Source organism: Lycium barbarum, chromosome 7 (genome assembly GCF_019175385.1).
Source record: "Lycium barbarum isolate Lr01 chromosome 7, ASM1917538v2, whole genome shotgun sequence".
In the NCBI taxonomy this organism is placed as follows: domain Eukaryota; kingdom Viridiplantae; phylum Streptophyta; class Magnoliopsida; order Solanales; family Solanaceae; genus Lycium; species Lycium barbarum.
In genome coordinates, this window is record NC_083343.1 from 11,897,047 (window position 1) to 11,917,863 (window position 20,817).

Sequence of the window (20,817 nt, forward strand, 5' to 3'; positions counted from 1 at the left end):
TAATTCTTGATAAAAATTCTGAGCAGCCTCATTAATCTCCTCAAGGTCAGGGACATTAACCCCATCCACGTCTAGATGATTCATGGAATTAAATCATTTGTGAGCCGTAGCAATTTTGTGAAAAAATTTGGTCTTCTTATCACCATATTTCAATCATTGTATCTTAGATCTTTGCTTCCATGCTAAATATCCATTTTTGCAATTATTATAAAAATAGCTAGATTTGTTATTTTATAACAGATTTTTATTGTATGTATAATATATATGCATTATGTATGACGTTCAGTATATGTATGTATGACTTTGTATGTATTTACGCTCCCTAGTATGTGTATAAGTATGATATGTTTTGAAAAGGAAACTACTATTGCAGATTTTTACTGTATGTATATATGCATTATGTATGACGTTCAATATATGTATGTATGTATTTACGCTCTCTAGTATGTGTATAAGTATGATATGTTTTGAAAAGGAAACTACTATTGCAGATTGTTACTGTATGTATATATGCATTATGTATGACATTCAATATACGTATGAATGACTTTGTATGTATTTACGCTCGCTAGTATGTGTATAAGTATGATATATTTTGAAAAGGAAACTACTATTGCTATGTTTTAAAAACTCAAAAATATTGCCATAATTTGTTATTAAAAGCATAAATAGTACTCCTATTTGTGAATATTCACCTAAAGTAAAAACTAACAACCTATTTGGCCATGAATAATTTTCATTTTTTTTGGAATTGTATTCCTCAATCATGTTTGAAAATAAAATTGTTACAATTTTTCAAAATTCAAAAAACTCCAGATACCTATTTTCACATTTTTCACTTTAAATCATTGACAAAACTTTAAGTTGTGTATTTACCTCCGAACGCAACTCCATTTTCAACTTTTTCCAAATATTATTTTTTCCCTTTTTCAAATTTCACATTGGACTAAATCGGGTCGTGAAGGTCCATATCCGATAGGGTCCGACCCATTACTTGCCCTACCATTTTAATCACATGAGTTCTCTTCTATACACTTTTTCTCTTTTCTTGCAGCAATAGCACGCCAAAACTTTGATAGTAACCACTAAATTTCAGTTTCAAGAATCCAACTTCCTTAGTTTAATTTATTACAAAATCTAGCACATACCCAGATAAGTTTTGTTTCAGTTTGTGGAAAAATATGGCAGATGTTTGTGAAGGTGAAAGAGATAGAGAAGTACCAATTTGCCCTTCAATTCCTTCTGGTGAACAAACTGTTTGGGCTGATGCTTCTTCCCTTCTTCACCTCGCTTGTAACGGTATCTATCACTTTTCTTGACAAAATATGATGGTCTATGAGACATTATTTGTTGCATTTATATTTTTGATTCTTAGGGTGTTCTTGATTTCTGCTACTATCTGTTGTTTTTTATACTTTGGTTATCGTATTATTATTTTTTGATGACATGGGAACCCGCAGCCGCTACCCTTAGGTGCGTACAGGGTAAACCCAGCTCCTGTGCAATAGCTCGCAAACCCAGCTTGTGTGTAGTTATGGCTCCTTTTTTTTGTCCAGTCAGCTTTATCATGCTTTTTATAGTATTTTGCTACGGCTTTTATACTGCTTTGAATTGCTTGTCCTTGTGCCTGAGGGTCTACTGGAAACAACTTCTCTACCTCCCAGGTAGGGGTAAGGTCTGCGTACACTCTACCCTCCCCAGACCGTATGCTGTTGTTCTGTCGAGAAAATATGCTGGTCCATGAGAGATTATTTGGTGCATTTATATTATTTGATTCTTAGGGTATGTTTGGTATGAAGGAAAATGTTTTCCATGGAAAATGTTTTCTTGGGAAATAAGGGGTTCTTACTTAGTGGGTGTTTGGACATAAAAATTGTGAAATTTGAAAAAAAAAGTATAGTACTCCCTCTGTCCCAATTTATGTGGCACCATTTGACTAGGCATGGTGTTTAAGAAAGAAATGAAGACTTGAAATTTGTGGTCCAAAACAACAATCCTTTAGATATTTGTGTGGTTGTATATCATCTGAATTATTTCTAAGTATAGAAAGGTGACATTATTTTTGGGACAGACTAAAAAGAAAAGTGTGCCACATAAATCGGGACAGAGGGAGTATTTGGTTTCAAGTTGAAAATGTATTTGGAAATTGGAGTTGTGTATGGACATGAATACAAACTGGAGTTGTTTTTGAGTTTCTGTGAGTGATTTGGAGTGAAAATAGCTTTTTGGAGTTTTTTCGAATCTCGGAATTCAACTAAACAATTTTCTGGAATAAAATTTCAAAAAAAGAGTGAAAACTATCCATGGCCAAACAGGCACTTATTTACTTGTGTTTGGTAAATAAGCTGAGGATATTATCCAAAAACATACGTATATAATTTAGGTAAACACTATTGGGGTTGGCATTGGAGGCTAGGGGTGCCCGAGTAGTAGGGATGGGGGCTATGGGGTTCGGGGTGTAGGTGGGGTGGGCTGTGCTAGAGTGTGGATATTAGATAATTAGTGTGGAATGCCACTTATGGAACTTGTTTTCCCTTATTCCACTACGGAAGTCATTTTTCTCATTTTTAAGGAACTTGTTTCCCTAGAGAAAATATTTTCCGAAAACTTTGACCAACCAAATATGAGAAAATTGAAAAACATTTTCCCCCATACCAAACACACCCTTATGGAAAAAAATCTGGAATGTGATACTATAGGGAAGCAGGGACAAAGTAGAGCTAGAAAGTATTGATGTTGTTTTAGCTATTATCATGTTACTGAAGTACCATGTATGGTATCACAGGTGTTATTATATTGGATGCAATATGTTAAATACTTTGCTAAAATTTTGTGTGCTGCAAAATGTTGGGATCATTAAACTGGGTGTATTGCACTATGTTTATTCAATTAGATTGCGAGATGTAATAATATGAGATGAAGCTACAGAAGGCAAAGGTTGCTTTCGAAGAAGAGACTTTTATCTATAAAATTGCCAGTAATATCCTTATAGAGAGGATTTTTTTTTTTATAACCGTGGTGTCCGGGTCAGCTTGCGCGCACCTTGACTAATTCCACGGGATACCTACTAACTTCCACCATCAGGTACCAGTTAACTCTGTCCACCAAGGCTAGGCTAGGAAAGATGGGAAGAAATCACCTAGTGTTTTTTGTCTCTGCTGGGATTTGAACACGAGGTCTCATGATTCTCAACCCACTTCATTGCCCGCCACACCCTTGGGTGCCTTATAGAAAAGACATTTCCTTATTCTTTTTTACCTTGTTGGGACTCGACCACTAGGGCCACACCATTGGGTGCCGTTAGGGGAGGAAGAATGCATTGTTATATTAGATGTGACGTTTGAGTTGGAAAGAAAATAAAGAATATTGAAGAAGCTATGAATTTAATTAGTGAGCTTGATGTGGTCTTGGGGTTTTTTTATTCATTACGCGGTCAAATATTACTTCTGTGTAATTCAAGGAAGAAGATTGACTTATGTGGATCTGGTTCAAAATATTTGGTCACAGATCTTCAAGATGGGGAGCTGATACACGGGGAGAATTTTAATCTTTTTGCTGCCATGTCGGCGTTAGAGGTAAATTTGCGTTTCCAGTTTTGTGCTTTTCTTCAATTCTCGGATTATCTTGTGGATGGTACCAGTCATCCTTTTTCTTGATACTTATATGAAGTGGTATAGATTTCTTGGATATTATCTGCTAGACTCTGCTTGATATTTTTCTTTATTTTCAATTAATCCAATCGCCCATATTATGATCACCTGAGGTGTTGGGTGGTTTGGCTTAGACCCCTACCTCGTCCGTTTATTTCGCAAAAAGATAATACTGTAGACTCTGCTTGATATGTTGTTACTTTTGTCATACATTAATGAACTGTTTTTTTGCTTCATGACGATACTCTCTATATTTGTGTTGCACTTACATGTTTCGTGAATTGAACTAGATAATGGACCCAAAGATGGATTCAGGCATGGTACGTACATACTATTCAGTAGATGAAGCTATTGAGTATGGTGTTGCTCCTATTCCTTTGAGCTTTGACAAAACAGTTGATGTTCAAGGTACCATTGATATCATGGATCATCTTCTTGCTTGTGAGGTACTCCTAGCTTCTTACACAAAGCAGTTAGCTAGTCGAGCAAGAAGTTTGTTTTTGGCTGATATATATTGAAATGCAGGCAACATGGCATAAAGGTTGTTCACTGGCTCAGACTGTTTTTTCTTGCTTATACCTTTTGAGGCCTGATAGAACGTCATCGCATGCATTACTACATTCATATTGCAGAGTTGTGCGTGCAACCTGCAATGCGGTTGTTTGCACAGTCTCAGATACACGTACAAATGAAGTAAGCACCATGCAACTCTTTAATGTTTATCATTTTGTGTCCTCATGGAACATATTTCCGACAAGTTGAATCTATAGAAAAGGTGACAAATGTGATCTGTTTGTTGTTTTAGTGAAGTGTTGAATATGATGGTTTAGCCTAATGTATAGGAGGTAGATGAGTTCTATACTGCTGCTTTACCATCTTGATACCTTATTAAACTTGTCCTCATAACATAAAAAACTGATATATATGATATTTCTGGAAACAGTTTACAAAACTAGGCAGCCCTTTTAAATGCAAACTTATGTCAGTGCTTTCTCCATTTCTGCACCTAGGAGGGGGGACTGAAACATTTATCTTTCACTTTCTTCCTAAAATAGTGTTGACAGTAAAGAAAGTTGAATAGCTTTGACGCGAACCATTCCCTAGGTTCCTTCTTTTATGTGGAGCGCTCGGTGGGTATGCAATGACGGAATGCCGAAGATTGACTTTTCCTTTTTCCTTTATCTTTTGAGGATTTGGTAGGGAGGTGGTAGTGGATAGGCCGACAGGGTACCATTTGGTTAAAACAATAGGAAGCCAGTAGGACTACTACATGACCCCTTTGAAGAATTTGCAACAATATGAATCATTTAAGGCTTTGTTTTTTTGATAGATAATGGAAGGCTTTGTCTTTTGTATAATTATTGAGGTGAGTAACTATCACATCTAAAAGCTTAATCTGTTAGAAAGAGCACTTTGTATTTACTTATTATTTCTTCAATAAACCTCCTCATGTGAGGGATTGATTTTTTTTTTCCTAGGTCAAGACTGTGGAAATTCTTTTTGATAATGGGTGGCGATGAGATTCGATCCCAAGACCTTTGTCTGCTATGATGCCATGTTGAAGTGTGTGACCAACTCATCTAAAAGCTTAAGCTGTTACGGGGAGCACACTTTTAATTGCTTAATTATATTATTTCTCAACACACTTCCTCATGTGTAGCCCCAATTTTTTTCACAGGCCAAATACATAGAATATTTTTCTTTTTAGGTCGTGGTGAGATTTAAATTCAGGACCTTTTGCCTGCAATACCATGTTGAAGTGTGTAACCATCTCATCTGAAATCTTAAGCTATTAGAAAGGGTAGACTTTTATTTACTTAATTATATTTTCAACAATATTTTCTTGTACTTTATCCCTTTAATGACTTCTTTTGCTTAGCCGAGGGTCTTTCGGAAACAGTCTCTCTACCTCCCAAGGTAGGGGTAAGGTCTGCGTACACCCTACCCTCCCCAGTCCCCACTAATGGGATTACACTGGGTATGTTGTTGTTGTTGTTGTAATGACTTCTTTTGCTTCTCCTTCTCTCCACCCATAATATAAAGTCCTTTTTTTTTCTTGGGTAAGCACCCATATCTTAAAACTTCCCCTTACGAGTGTTTTAGTAAAAGAAAAGTGTTGCAGTCAATTGACGACAAATGTAAAACTGATATAATTATGATAAATACTTTTAGTACTTTGGAGCATTATGGAAGGTTCCATCTAAATTTGATTGATGCTGTAGTTAATGCTCCAATAATGAGATTGGCTTCTGATGACTACACATAAACAGGATACTGTGTGGACAGATACGGGCCATACAATTCGTAGCACTTGGAAAAAGAACCTTATTAGAAAAAAGATAAATACTTTTAGTACTAATGAAATGAGCATGAAATAGAGTGGAATTGCTTACAAGATTCATATAAGCCGACCTAATTACTTGGAGCTGAGGCGTACTTGAATATATTTGTGTATAGTTTTCTTAAAGGTAAATAACCTTATTGATATATTGGCAACCAGTATACTTGTTGTATGCATGAAGTAGAGAATCTAAATTATATTATAGCTATATATAAGAGAGAATGTGAGCTTCTTGTAGTCCTCACACGGCTACATTGAAGGAGTGACACTTGTTACCCAACTTTTAGATTTTGAGCCTCTTTTTTATTTTGCTCCTTGTTTACTTCCGTATTGCTTCAATTGTAGGAGTAGTAACTTTTTGTGAACTTTTTCTTTTCCCTAACTTCGCCTAATCTATTTATATGGTATTTTTTTAGCTTTTACACTTATTCAGAATAAATACTCTCTCCGTTCCAATTTATGTGATATAGTTTGAGTAGACACGGAGTTGAAGAAAAATTAGGACCACTTTTGAAACTTATGGTCTAAAACAAGTTATAGTTATTTGTATGACTGTAAATCATTTTGTTAAGAGTAAAGGGGGAAGTTTTAAGTTAAATTATTTCTAAATATAGAATTGTATCATTCATTCATTTCGGGGCAGACAAAAAAGGAAATTGTATCAAGTAACTTTTTACATAATAAAAAAGATATTCATAGTTTTTTTTTTAAATAATCTTATTTAGTAGATAAGTGAATTTTTATATAACCAAGAAATCATATTAAAATTGGTACTACTATTTAATTAAGGATACTTTAGTGAAAATACTTCTTACTTTTTAAGGGTAAGCTAAAAACACCATATAATATGAATCGGAGAGAGTATAAATTACCCTCAACACAATTTGGTAACTTTGAAGCCACATTTTCGTTTCCAACTAGAGCATTTATTAAATCTTACTAATTTTTTTTTAGATGACAAGGAACCCGCAGCTGCTACCCTTTGGGTGTGCACAGGGTAAACCCCGCTCCTGTGAAATTATTCTCCCTTCGTTTCAATTTGTGTGACACTTTCCGTTTATTGAGAGTCAATTTGACTAAACTTTGAAGCTAAATTGAATTAGATTGACTTAATAGTTTGGATATTTTTTTTTTTTTTTTAAATTACTATAAATATTCATTTTAACTGATAATTAATAACCGCCAAAAGAAATGGTGCAGCGGATGAGGTTGCTCCTTCCTTACTTAAAGGTCTCGAGTTCGAGCCCTAGGTATGGAAATCCTTGATAGGGAGCGCTCCCCCCGAATGGGGTCCTAACCAATCCGGATATAATCGAGCTCCAATGCAGATATTAGACACCGGGTGGGAAACAAAAATAAAATAAAATAATGATAATTAATAAACTATATATGATGGGCTAAATTGATTTTTCGGGTTCATTTAATGAATTTAATTTTGTCCTTAAATCATCACATTTAACTAGCACAAACTCTTGCCGCATGGAATATCATGAGTGAAACTACAACTTAATAAATGCCAAATATATCTATTTCTATCTATATATACAAGTTATATGCCCACAGATTCATAAAAATGCCAATATTTTCAGTTTATGGTTTTCACTGTGTTGTAATATTTTACATGATTTAAAATCATGTTACTTTACAGAATGTCGAATCGCTTGTGTCCCGTTGCTATTTGTAATCCTTCTGCCAAAATTTCTTGTCCATAAATAATTTTTTTATTTAAAAATTATCTAATTATGTGGCTAAGAAACTTCAATAATCATGAAGACTTATCAACAATACATAATGAACGTGCCACTGAATTATCTTAATTATGCGGTAAGAAAATATGATACATATTCTACTATTAAAATATTACTATTTTTATATCGTGAAGCCCGGACCTCAGGTAACTAGTAGAAATATAATTGTATACACATGTAACTCAGTCATTTATACTAACTGGAATCTTATGGGTGCACAATTCTTTATTAGAAGCAAGAAACTAGCCCTTATCTGACAAAAGCATCTTCCACCCCTTCAAAAGCTCGCTGGTTTCTTTCTCCCCAAAGTAACCATATCAGTGCCAAGGGAGCTACATTCCATGCTCCGTGTCCTTTTATGTATCTTAGGCATAACTGTGGCTTGTCTGCGGACAATTTTAGCAGTGTCCACCATAATTGGCTCCCAACCTGACAATGCTTAGGACTTAGGTGGTTCACATCCTCTTCTAAACATATACACTTGTGACATTAGCTGATATTTGTTCTCTCTTTCCTTAGATTTTCAGTTGTGAGGATAACTGCCTTGCTTCTATTTTGGCAACCGTACTGAGAAATGTGGAAATGCTGTATCCTCTCTCTTTAATAGCATGTGATAGAACGATTTAACATTGAAGATTTCACTCCCTTCGTTCTATGTCCATGCATCTTGATTCTTTAGTGTGATGTTCTGTAGTGTAGTAATTTAATAAGGTTTTGGAATGCCTCCACCTTCCAATCCTGTGGGATTCTTTTCAACCTCAAATTTCCTCCTCATAGTGTCTTGTATAGTTGAGCAATTGACATTGTCTTTGCTCAAGATGTTGAACCTTGTTGGAAAAACATTTCTTAGGATGTCAACACACCATGACTTCCTAAGTTCTTGTTCCTATTTTCAACTTTGACCTTAACATTGACAAAGGAGGTAAAGTTATTGGTAAGGAACCTCCAGGTTCAACTGAAAAGTTAGGTTTCGAATCACCAAAGTGGAAAATGACCACTATTGAACACCTTGGTAAAAAAGTTTTGTGGGTGGGGGGTTCCATTTCCAAAGAATCCCTTTTGAAGTTGATGTCTCCATTGGAATGCTCTCATGCTTCCATTATGTTCGTCCACGGGAATCATGATGATTTTTGTCCTACAGTCCCTACTTGAATACCATACTTGCCTTCTCTCAATGTTCTACGGAGTGTTTGCACCTTGTTGTAAAATCTCCATAGCCAACAACAACATACAAGTGGGGTTTGGAAAATCTCCATAGCCATTTCCTTAAAAGAGCTTTGATGAATACCCTTTAAATATTTAACGTAGGACCTTTATACTTTATCAGGTAGAACTTGATAAAGAACTTAGAAACACACAATAGCTACAAAGAATAAACTTATCACTTTTCAATTTACCAAGTGGGGTTTTTCCTCATCCTTTGCATCCCAAGAGAAATTCCTTTAGAGGTTCTCAAACTTTCCAATAACCATGATAGGTGCATATTTGAGAGACATGTAGTATCTGGTTCGTTGGTATTACATGTCTTTGATTTTACTGCTAGATCGCTTGTCGGTATTATTATTATGAAGGTGGCATTAAGGCACTTCCCTGATTCTCTGGATATCTTAAATTATCTTTATAATCTCGTCCTTTACCATGTCTCAACATTGAAAAAAGTAAAAGTGAATCCTCGGGTCATGCAAAACTCTCCACTGTTTCCAGCACTTCCCTTCCATGATATCCCCGTCTAGCCATTTCGTCAACTTCCGTTACCTGACCAAATTCTAGCCCTCCTAGGGTTGGCCTCACTACTCTTCTTCTTTGTACAATTGAGTATAAGGCCCACAATTGCCCCTTTCACCTCCTCTCTACCTCTTGCACCATTCCCTCTATCTCTATTGATTGTACAATGTTTCTTTTCGTGGTCGCCTCCTATGAAAGAACTTTGTATTCTCGTCCCCTTTTCAACCAAAGAGCCAAATATTTTTGGAGATTGAATCAGACAACAAAAAAGGCTTCCACCTCTGCCGCAACTCACGCCAAGAACTCCCATCTTTTTTTCTTTTTTCTTTTTTGAAACAAGAACTCCCATCTTTCCTGAACTTAATCTGACTTAATAAATTTTATCTCTGGGTGGTAAACATTGGATGCTTAGAATAGAATATAGAAAATGTTGTATTACTCAAAAGTGATAGGAAGGCGTTGTCTCCCTTTCTTTTATGCGACGTTAATGAAATAGGTCAATTTCTTAATATCTGGCTGACTTTCTTAGTTCTTCTTTACACACACTGTAAAGTTATATTTTGGTTGTACTTCTGTCCAGCTTTTTCTTAAAGTCAGCCCCTTCTTTACATCAATAATATTCTTTCAGTTACCTATCAAGTTTTTTTCCCCCCTTAATATCCCTTTGCTGATCTGCAGTTATGTTGGAGTTGCTTGTTTCTGTCATAAGTTTAAGGACATTTGGTCCTCATTCTAATACCCCTCTTTCTTCGAATAGAATATTCTTTCTACTGAAAGCACTCAGTTATCTTCAAGTAAGTGCTCAAATTTGTTTTTTTGTTATTGATTATCATTGTTTTCTTGTTATGTTGCTGTCAGGAAGAAGATCTCTTTACTATGACACATGGCCTTCCTCTAAAGGTAGATGGAGATGACAAATGTTTGACAATGCTACATGCAGTTGAAGAAACAATTGCTCGTCAATTACGGGCTTGTAAAGCTACATTGTCTAAGAAGAGAGTTACAGAAGGTAGTCATTGTGCATGGTGAGAGCAACTTTAAATATAAAATAATTTAGATGTGAAAAAGCTCAGTAGATAGTGCATAACAGTTCGTCCTTTGTACTTTCCCACTTCTCTGCCTTATCAAAAAAAAATGGAAGAATTATTTACATCTGGCTTGGCAAACAAACTTCAATTCTAATCTTACAGCTGACTTCAGGAAAAGAGAAATTGTTCCAAAAATTTCACTATTCCTTTTTACTTTTTGAAGTCTGAGTTGTTACTTTGTATTTACCATCATAATGCCTAAGATCATTTGAGAGAGGAGCACTACCATGTCTCCTCTTGGTATCTTTTAGCTATTAAGGGCAGCCCGGTGCACTAAGTTCCAGCTATGCGCGGGGTCCTGGGAAGGGCCGGACAACAAGGGTCTAGCCTTACCCTGTATCTTTAAGCTATTATCACCTCAAAAAAGTTTGCAAAATGAAGGCATTATGTTATTATCAATCATGAGATATTACCTTGGCTATAAAGTACGAACTGTTGAAGTTTGTCTTTTTGAGCGAGGCTGTATTGCCCTTTTAGCAAGAGCCGGCATCTATTTTTTTTTTTCCCATTTTGGAACCGGTCTTACATAAATGGGTAATTTTATGCTGTCACTTTGATTGGAAATTTATTACAATGAGGTAGCCTTCAAACTTCGTATTCTAGGTGTATTATATTGTGCAAAAACATTCATGGTCCTAATATCTGATAAAGCTGAGCTTTCTCAACTTTCTAACATAATGAAATATTTCCCCATAATCTTTGAGCCCTTAAAAAGGTTGTAATGCTTGCATTAGTTATGGTACATGAGGTGCATCTTTTGAGTAAGAATGCATGATACAACTATTTTAATCAAGATTATTTTAATACCATGAAAGCTTGTGCTTTTATGAGGATTTTTTATGATAAATTTGGCAGAATCATAACTGTGTCAATTTTGGGTGTTTTATTTTTTTAGATTTTTATCCCTGTATTAGTATAAGTCTGGTCCTCCAATATCTGAGAACTTTATTTCTCATAAACAAAACCCTTTTCTATTAAGGTAAAAAAGAACACTTCATATTTTCTGAAAATTATAGTTATAAAAGTTTGACGTGGTCAGAGAGTCATTCTCATTGAGAAAACTGCAGGAAGCTTAGTGAAAATTTAACTATACTAATCCCATTGACCACCATATGTTCTTATGGGTTGCTTATCTTTTGTGCAGATATAGAACCATTACAAAATAACCCTGATTTGGAGGAAGGATTCTGCAAATCTTTGTTATGCCGATTACGTTTTCGTAAGGTCTTACTCTGTGTTGTCATTTCAATAAAATTCTGTTACATACGTCTCGCTATGTTTTTTTTTTTTCAGTCTATTAAGCTAAACATTGATAATGATCTTGAGGATGTAGAGAAATCTTACTTGTTGACCAGGTTTCATGGCTCTCTACGTGTCTTTTCTTCTGCGTTCTCTCTCTCCGATTGATTTCGGCCTCTACCTTTGTATGCCATCACCAAAGTTGATGATTAGATATCTGATTTTGCCTTTCAATTCAGTAACCTTTGTTCAAAAGAAGATTAAATTAGGAAAGTGACTGAAGCCCACTTATCAAAAGGAAAAAGGATATAACTCAAGACCAAGATTTTTTGAGTTTCACTGGGTCCATATGAATCGTACAAATGAATATTAGAATGTTATCTGTTATTATCAGATTGTTAGACTAGTAGCCTGTTTGGCCAAGCTTCTAAAATCAGCTTATTTCGAAAAGTGCTTTTTCCAAAAGTGCTTTTCAAAGATGTACTTTTGGTGATAAGCAGTCTATGTTTGGCCAATTAATTTGAAAATAACTTTTGAGCAGCAATTAATGTTTGGCCAAGCTTTTAAAAAGTGTTTCTAAGTGTATTTTTTCAAAAGTGCTTTTCAAAAAAATGCTTTAGGGAAAAGCTACTTTTTTCAGCTTTTGAAAAACAGCTTCTGCTACTCCCTAAAAACACTTATTTTCTCCCAAAAGCTTTGCCAAACACCTTACTTTTTAAAAATAAGCACTTTTGGCCTCCCAAAAGCTTGGCCAAACAGGCTATAGAGCTTTAGAACTCTCTCTCTCTCTCTCTCTCTCTCTCTTGGTGAATGAGCCTCTCCTATTTCTTCTCTGAACCATGCTCTGAAAAGGCTATTTTCTGGGGACTCGTTGCTCTCTTTACTTCAATTATTTATTTTGTATAATGTTGATTTGAGATGAAATTAAATGGAGAAACACAGTCAGTGAGGATTCATATGACTGACCATACCTTTGTTGAGATTGAGGTGTAACGATTGTTGTATTTTGTACAGAGGTATTCCTGATACTTTTACTGCCTTAGCACCATCTTGGTGCCAAGTTGCTTAAATATACAATGTACTTACCTTTTTAAAAAATAATTATTCTTCATGAAGGATAATTTTCTAATCTAAATTTTACTGGTCAGGGTTTATGGAATATAAGCACTTGTGCATGCTCTAACCAGCATAGCTGTTAAGAGTTAAGACAGTACCTTGCTGTTGCTAAATATTGCCATGGGCAGAGATGGAAAGAAATGGAGTAAATTAGTTGTTTCTTTAGCAATAAGAGAATTACTTTTATGCTTGTATTGTAAACCAGCTCCCTTGTTGAAGTATGTATGAAAAGGGTGTTGAATAAAATTATATTCAACTTGCTATAACTTTTAATTCTTCAGAGTTTTTGCTGGTTCATTCCACAGTTGATTAATGAACAAATGAATGAGGCGTAGTGATTCTACATCATAGCACATTTCTATTCATTTTGTAAACATATAATGTATGTCATCAGGGCTTACTGCGAAAGGTCACTGCTGTTCCTCTTAATACTTATACTATTCTCACTTTGGGTTTTCAGCACTTTTACCATGTTGTGACAAATATGAAGAGACCACAAGGCAGAGGTTTGGAATTGGCAAAGAAACATATCGTTTGTTGCTTTGAGGAGTTAGATTCCATGATTAAGTCGGCAGAATTCTTGAGGTCTATCAGTGCACCGGGAACTTTGGAAGATGGAATGAAAAATGAAACAACTGCTTCAGGTAGTCAACCTGTTGGGTTTGATTCTACCTTAAACAGTAGATTATCGGCTCCAACTCCACCTCGTGCTATCGAGACAATTAGCTGGAAGAAGGTAAGGCGTGAAAACGCACACAAGCACCTTGCTTTGATCCAAGTATTACAACAAATCATGTTTGTGCCTATATATGAATTTCTTGGATATGCTAGGAAGAAGAGTATAGTGGGCTGCTTTTTGTTTTTTCTGTTGTTTTTGTTTCTTTTCCTGTATCATCTTGGTACCATTTAATAAAATCTTTACCTTATCAAAAAAAAAAAAAATCATGTTTGCATTCTTCTACCAGGCAGCTGAATATTTCCAAAAGCTTCTTCATGAGCTAGAGATCGTATGTTCCTACAATTTAGATCCAGTCTTTGAAGGTGTTTTACGATTTGTGGTTGAGTTTCAAAAGATTCAACCAGAATTGGTTGCTCGAGCTCATCTCCAGGTAATTTCTAGCACATGTAAATTCTGCATGCTTTCATTCATGAACATTGTGCACAGCAATTTTGCATGTTCTATTCTTGTTAATTCACACGGCTTAGTCCCTGAAATGGGAAACTGATGTAGGCAACTCTTAGAAATGCCCACATTATGTTGCTGTCTTTACTCTTGTACTCCAGAGAACAAATTGTGCAGGCTAAGGACTTTATAATCCTAAAAATCATTGTCTGTGTATAGACCCAAAGACTGGATCTTAGAGTTCATAAAAAGGTATTCTTAAATTTAGGCCAAGTTGTTAAGCCATGAAGTGAACTGTACAGGTTGGAAAGTTTATATTTATCTGCTCCCAATGTCAATGATTTTGCTAACATATGCAGATGATCACTTTCATTTGCATGTTCATGCATCTTGGTATGTGTGGTGATGACGTGATTGGAAATTTGTACATGAACAGGATTTTATTAAGCTATTATGCCTATCTTTTCTCTACAAGTTTTTGGGGAACTCTAATGTATAAACTTAATTAAAGTATTTGCATAATATTTTATTATTATTGGACCATCTTATGACTGAATAAGCCTTGTAATTCTGAAGCACAAGGTTGGCTTTAACTTTTCGAGTTTTCGATAATCAATAAAGAGATTTGCTATCTGAATTCCCATGAAGAAAAATATGTCACGAACAGATTATTCGTTTATCAGTCGCCCAGAGGGGTTGCCTGGGGTTTTGGGGGTTTGGGGGTGGGGGGGTGGGTTCATATACTGGTATGATTTACCTTCTATTGTATGTAGCAGAATTAGCTAACCAGGTCCACTTTTTTAACTTGTTGAACTTTGAGATGCATTTTATCTTTTCACAATGACATTCTCATGTGAAAGACTAATCAACAGCATTTGCTGGTTCAAGATGGGAAGCTTTATGGGCGTGATTCTATCTTTGCCGTGATTTGTAAAGCTTCTTTGTTACCTGAGGTGGCGAAGAACCATGATATTCAGAAGAACGAAACTGTTGTACAGCTTGGGCAAGTAAGCATGAATTTATTTTTAGGGAGATTATTTCTATGTCCAGAGCTTTGATAAAAAATCTATCCTAAAACTTTTCTGTGCCTTTTCCTGGTATTGGTACTAGTAAAATGTCGAACTGATCTGTTTTAGGTTTTATTTGTCTTTGAATAGGCTAGTCTTCTGCTTTTATCAAATTTCATTTGCCTAGTGTATTTAATGAGATCTTTCACCATTAAAAGCATGTTTTCGTCAAATGCAGTTGTTGATCACTTTGCTTCGAGTTCTTTGTACCAACATTTCCTGGCAAAGGCGTAAACTTGGAAAGATTTTGCAAGATTGGCGCATCATACACGTACAGGTTTGAACAGTATATACTTGTCGAAATGCTGTTTCTTATCCCATTTGTACTTCTAATTCTTGTGTATTTGTCTCTTTCTATTTAATCATGATCATTACTCTGCAAACATTTTGTGGCTACCTGCATCTTAGATTCTTGCATGGATATCTGCTCCCTGTTCAGATGGAAAAGGAAGAATAGTTGAATTTGAACTCTTCACATGTTTGAGTTGGCAGATTAAAAAAACGTATAATGAGTAAATCAGTCCTTGAAATGTTCCCTTAAATTTAAGCATGATGATTGGTGCGGAATGCAAGTGGAATATGAACAAGTATCTTTCTTTATGATGGTTTACATAAGGTGTGTTTTTCCCAAGGCTGCATTTGTGCCTTGTACATGGTAATAAGTAAACTGCTGATAGGGCATCAGTTAAGGTATTAGGGGGAATTAATTTAGTTAGCAATATTCTTTTGGTGTTAAAGAGAGATATAAAACTTAGAAATTGCTCAAATGTATATGTTTTGCCCTGATGTTAGAGTAGTACTCATTTAGTAAGCTGGTATTTGTATCAAATTTAGTAGCTCCGCTTAATGATATTTAGATGTTTTCTTAAAGATTTGTATAAAAAAGGGGCAGCCTCATGCACTGAGTGCCCACTATGCCCAGGGTCTAGGGAAGGGTCAGAGCACATTGGATTTATTGCAGGCAGCCTTACCTTGCATTTCTGCAAGAGGCAGTCTCCATGCCTTGGATCTGTGACCTCCTGGTCTCGCTGCGACAACTTACTGCTGCACTGAGGTCTCCTCTGGGTTCAAATAGATTAAGGAAATTTAGACTGAGTATTTCTTCCACTGCTACCTTTGTTGTGCATTATTGTATTGCTTGTTTTCCCCAACACATTGATGATTCACACAACTGACCCCATCTAGTTTGGATTGAGGTGTAGTTGGTTCTAAATGATCTTTAGTAAATCTACATTGTATAGCACATCGTTTCAAAGCAAAGAAAGAAGTAATGTTCTTGTTGGCCTGTAAACTCGTCTCCCCCCCCCCCCCCCCCCCCCCTCTATATATATACACACACTAATTGTGTACCTCTGGAGCCTTTTTACCTTTCTTTAGGCCTTGAGGGAAATCTGACTGAGTGAATTTTCTGGTGTGCAATGGAATCAGATTTCTGGTTTAAAAAACCCTCTGGTGTAGATTGATAACATTGGTTTCTATCCAGGCTTGTGTAGAACTGGGATGCTGAATATTGCACTATAGCTAAACTTGTTTAAAGTAGAGGCTTCTGTTTCTGTTGCTGCAATTGGGTCATCTGTACTATTTTATTTTATTGTTTGGCTGTTGATAAATTTTCTAGGATGCTAAATAATACTCCCTCCGGATCAAAAAGAGTGTCCACTTAGCCATTTGCACACTCCTTAAGAAAATACCAACTCCTACAAATTTTTTTTTAGGTAATTTGACTAAACTGCCCCTAATTAAATAGGTATTGGGATTTGATCACATAGCACTTAGTAGGGGAAAATCTAGAAAAATAAGGTTAATTCTTTCTTGATTTGATAAGTGAACTCTCTTTTTGACCCAAGAAAAAAAGGCTAAGTTCCCCACTTATTTGCTTATGTCTATCTTTTGATTAACAATACTGTTTTTACCCGCAAGGGTGGCTCAGTTGGTTGAGCATGAGGCTTTCATAATGGAGGTCTCAGGTTCGAAACCCACTGCAGGGAATTTGCCTTCTGGGTCGAGCTCGTCACATGGGGCTTACCTAGTGCAGGTTATCTCTCCTGTGTGGTTTCTGAGCTATTGCACGGGAGCTGGGTTTACCCTGTGCGCACCCGAAGGGTAGCGATTGCGGGTTCCTATGTCATCAAAAAAAAAAAAAAAAAAAAAGCCAAGTGGAAACTCTTTTCGATCCGGGGGGAGTACCAAACTTGTTTAAAGTATAGGCTTCTGTTTCTGTTGATGCGACTGGGTCATCTATATTATTTCTTTTGTTAATTGCCTTCCTTTGAACTGAATTCTGCATTTGTTTCTTTGATTTCTCCTTAGCTGGAACTGGCTTTTAGGAAAGAGTTCGGAGATATCTCAGCCACTTCAAGTAACGAGGTGAATATCTTCTGCAACTACAGGGCATTATTTGAGGGTTCAGAATAATAGCTTTCCAAAATAAAATGTGTCTGGAGGACCTGTAAAAAGCAGCTCTTGCTGCTACTTTGTGCTATTTTTTCAAAGTGGAAATTCCTGATCTTTCTTGCTCTGTCATCCTTCTCAGTGAACATTTTTCTTACGGAGGGTATTATTCGTTTTCTGAATTTCGTCGCAGAATATTTGCATGAAGATATGCAGACACATTCTCATATGGGTGGAGGAGCAAACATACTGGATTGCTTCCCGTTTCCTGATGTTGGGCTTTGAATTAGACTTGTATTCTACTGGTGAATATTGTATGGTCTATTGGTACATGTATATTATCCTGATCAAGCTTGCTGAGAAAACACATATGAGGGCAATGACGAGCAATGAAATCAGTAAGAATGCTGCTTACTTGTTTAACCATCTATTTTCCCCTAGTAATTGTTGTAAGTCTCTCAAACAAGGAATTTGGGTCTACGTCCTTGGTGGTTATATGTGGATTTCTAGTTTCCCACTGGAAGTTTTGTTGTTCAAGGGTCAGATCTTTTGGTTAATAGGTTCTTCCTTTCCTGTACCAAGTTTATAGAAATTGATTTACTGGTTGAAGTTTTAAGATTCTTGTCATAGTGAGGCTCTGAAAGAATTTAAGATGTGTATCCATGTTACCAGTCTCACAAAAAAAAAAAAAAAAAAAAGAATTTAAGATGTGTATCACTGTTTTCCTGTTTAGGTCTCTTGATCTTGAATTGTTTGTTTAGGAAAACTTTTTGCTGGCTGGTTGAATAGAGCTAAAATGTTATGTCATTAGATCATTAACTGGAATGCCAAAATATAAAATAAACCAGAAGTCAAAAAAGAAGGAAAGAAGGGTCATCGACATCTCATTTTTCATGATATATGTCATTTTTTGACTCAAAGTGTATTCAACCAAAAAGTTGTGAAGGCATGAGTTGAATCAGTAAAATGTTTTAACATCTGATATCTAGACGGCGTAGAGGTCTTAAGATATTTAGACTAACAATTATGGCTTCATCAGAAGCAAGTTAATAGTGTTTGCTTAGTAGTCAATGAAGTGGGTGCAAATGTTGGAGATGAGGGTTCAAACTATAGCAGAGATAAAATAACACTAGGTGGGTATTTCCTATCTACCTAAGCAGTGGCAGAGTTATCCAGTACCTGAACTGGTAGGAGGTAGCAAGTGGCGGACCTACATAGTGGGTTAAGGGTGCAACGGCACCCAGAAACTTCACCAAATGTATTATTTGTAATATCTTTAAGGATTATGCATAAACAGAGACACTAAATTAATTGGATATTACCCCCTACACAGTCTTTATAGCCAGGGATAGATTTCTATTGAATGTAATTGTGCACCCTCCACTTGCAAATCCTAGGTTTGCCTCTGCAGGTAGCAGGTATCCGGTGAAATAATCGAGTTGTGTACAAGCTGACCAGACACCAAAGTTAACAAAAAATAAAACTAAAATACTAGAGTGCTGAATAGGTTCTCAGTAGTCAGTCCTGAATAAAAATTACTTCATGATTGGGGTATAGATGGTTAAGAATACGAATGTTTCTTTGATCTCTAAGTTACCGACTCTCAAACAGGGATTATCGAATAGTTTGCAAAGGGAAATTTACTATTAGCCATAATAAATCACTAAAGTCGTTGACTGAGGAAAATCTTGATCAATTGGTGGCTACCTCTTGCAGACGACTTCGGACTTGCTACTACCCACCTAAATGCTCAAATTTGATGTGACTCATTCACATATATAAAACAAATAGACAAATGAATCTTATTATGGATTTCCAGATAAGGGACATGTTATCCAAATGTTTGACTTGTATCAGGTAAAAAGAAAGGGAAGAAGAGACGAGATTTGGTGAAAGATGGGGGAAAAGATTATCAACTCCCACCTGCAATTTTGTTTCTTCAGTGCCATGTATATCTTGCTGAAGGTCTTACTATGGTAATTAGCTTTTTTTGCTTTTATTTATGTGCTTTCATTAATGCTCACGGCCTGCAAATTGTTCTCCCATTTTTGGGTTGTAGCATCTCTTTCATATCTGCACAATGCAATTAGCCTTTTAGTTAAACTTACAATTGATTCTGAATTGCTTGAGAACTTTTTGGTTATTGGTTCCTCCAGATGCTTGCAGCTTTGAGGAATGAATGGCAAATCTATCTCAGTACAGGACCTTTCAACAGTGAGCATGAGGTTTGCCTTCTCATATTTGCACGACTTTTTTCTTTTTGGACCACCTTAGCTGGATTTGTAGTGGATCTTACTAACAGTAATGACACATAGAACTTGACCTACTTACTATTCAGACGAAGACCCCCAGCCCCCCCCCCCCCCCCCCAAACCATATAAAAAAAAAAAACATATTGTCATCCATTGTTGCTCGGTGTTGCATCTGCTCTCATTGATATGCTTGTCAAATAGTTAGGCGATATGCGTTTCCATTCTTGACTGATCTTGCAATTTTTTTCAGAGGTTTGTCCAGCACTTTGAGTTGCTTCTGAAAGCTTGCCTGCCCGATCATGTCTCATATTATTCATTCGAGGAGACAACTGCTCATGCTCGGCTATCTGTGAGTCATCCTGTCATTGACAAATTATGCCTTTCCGAATTTTTTCTTTTTATTGGATATATTACGTGCTCTTTCTTTCTTGTTTATTTTTTTTCCTTTCGAGGGGTTTGCAAAACTAGGTCTTTTGCTCAGTGTGTGACTTGAACTCTAATTATGCAGAACTTATCTATGTATAACTGCTTCAAAGAAGCTCAGAGAATAACGAAGGAGCTAAGGAGCAGTTTTTCTAATGATTCGGATAAAATGGCAGAGCTTCGTCGTATAGAACAGGTAGCAGAACATAACAGTGTTGCGCTAGGTCTTATTTCCCGGCTAGGGACCGTTGACCCGTCGCTTAAGGTTCAATTTGAGTTCAGCCATCATCCTTTCTTTGCAACTGCTGTTGTGAAGAGATCTTGAAGATAAACTTCTCTTGATCCCCAAATTTTGCCATCATTTTCACTGTTGTGAAGAGATCTTGAAGATGATTTTCTCTTCATCTCCAGTTTTGAAGTATTGTTAGGTCTCATTGGATGATGTAGCATATTTCACCTCTGATTCTTTCTTTGATATTTCCATTTATTTATTTATTTATCGTTTCCAATTGATTTGATGTAATATTGTAATTTGGGAAGGGATAGTCAAATATTTCATGTATAATATAGCATCTAGTGTGGGACATATGAGGCTTTGCTAGATCATATACTGTGTTTTAAACATAAGTATAAAACCTTCATTTGAAATCTCAA

At 36.0% G+C, this 20,817-nt stretch overlaps 1 protein-coding gene across 1 annotated transcript; it reads left to right on the forward strand.

Moving 5' to 3' along the window:
- Window positions 1-986: 986 nt before the first annotated feature.
- LOC132603127 (uncharacterized) lies at window positions 987-20,817 on the forward strand. Its single transcript, XM_060316031.1, has 16 exons — window positions 987-1,299; window positions 3,508-3,575; window positions 3,941-4,096; window positions 4,176-4,343; window positions 10,323-10,473; window positions 11,697-11,776; window positions 13,368-13,643; window positions 13,873-14,016; window positions 14,903-15,037; window positions 15,276-15,374; window positions 17,408-17,464; window positions 17,682-17,886; window positions 19,346-19,464; window positions 19,645-19,713; window positions 19,991-20,089; window positions 20,249-20,817. Exons 1-16 carry the CDS (start codon window positions 1,182-1,184, stop codon window positions 20,486-20,488), a joined length of 2,184 nt encoding a protein of 727 aa, XP_060172014.1. The 5' UTR covers window positions 987-1,181; the 3' UTR covers window positions 20,489-20,817.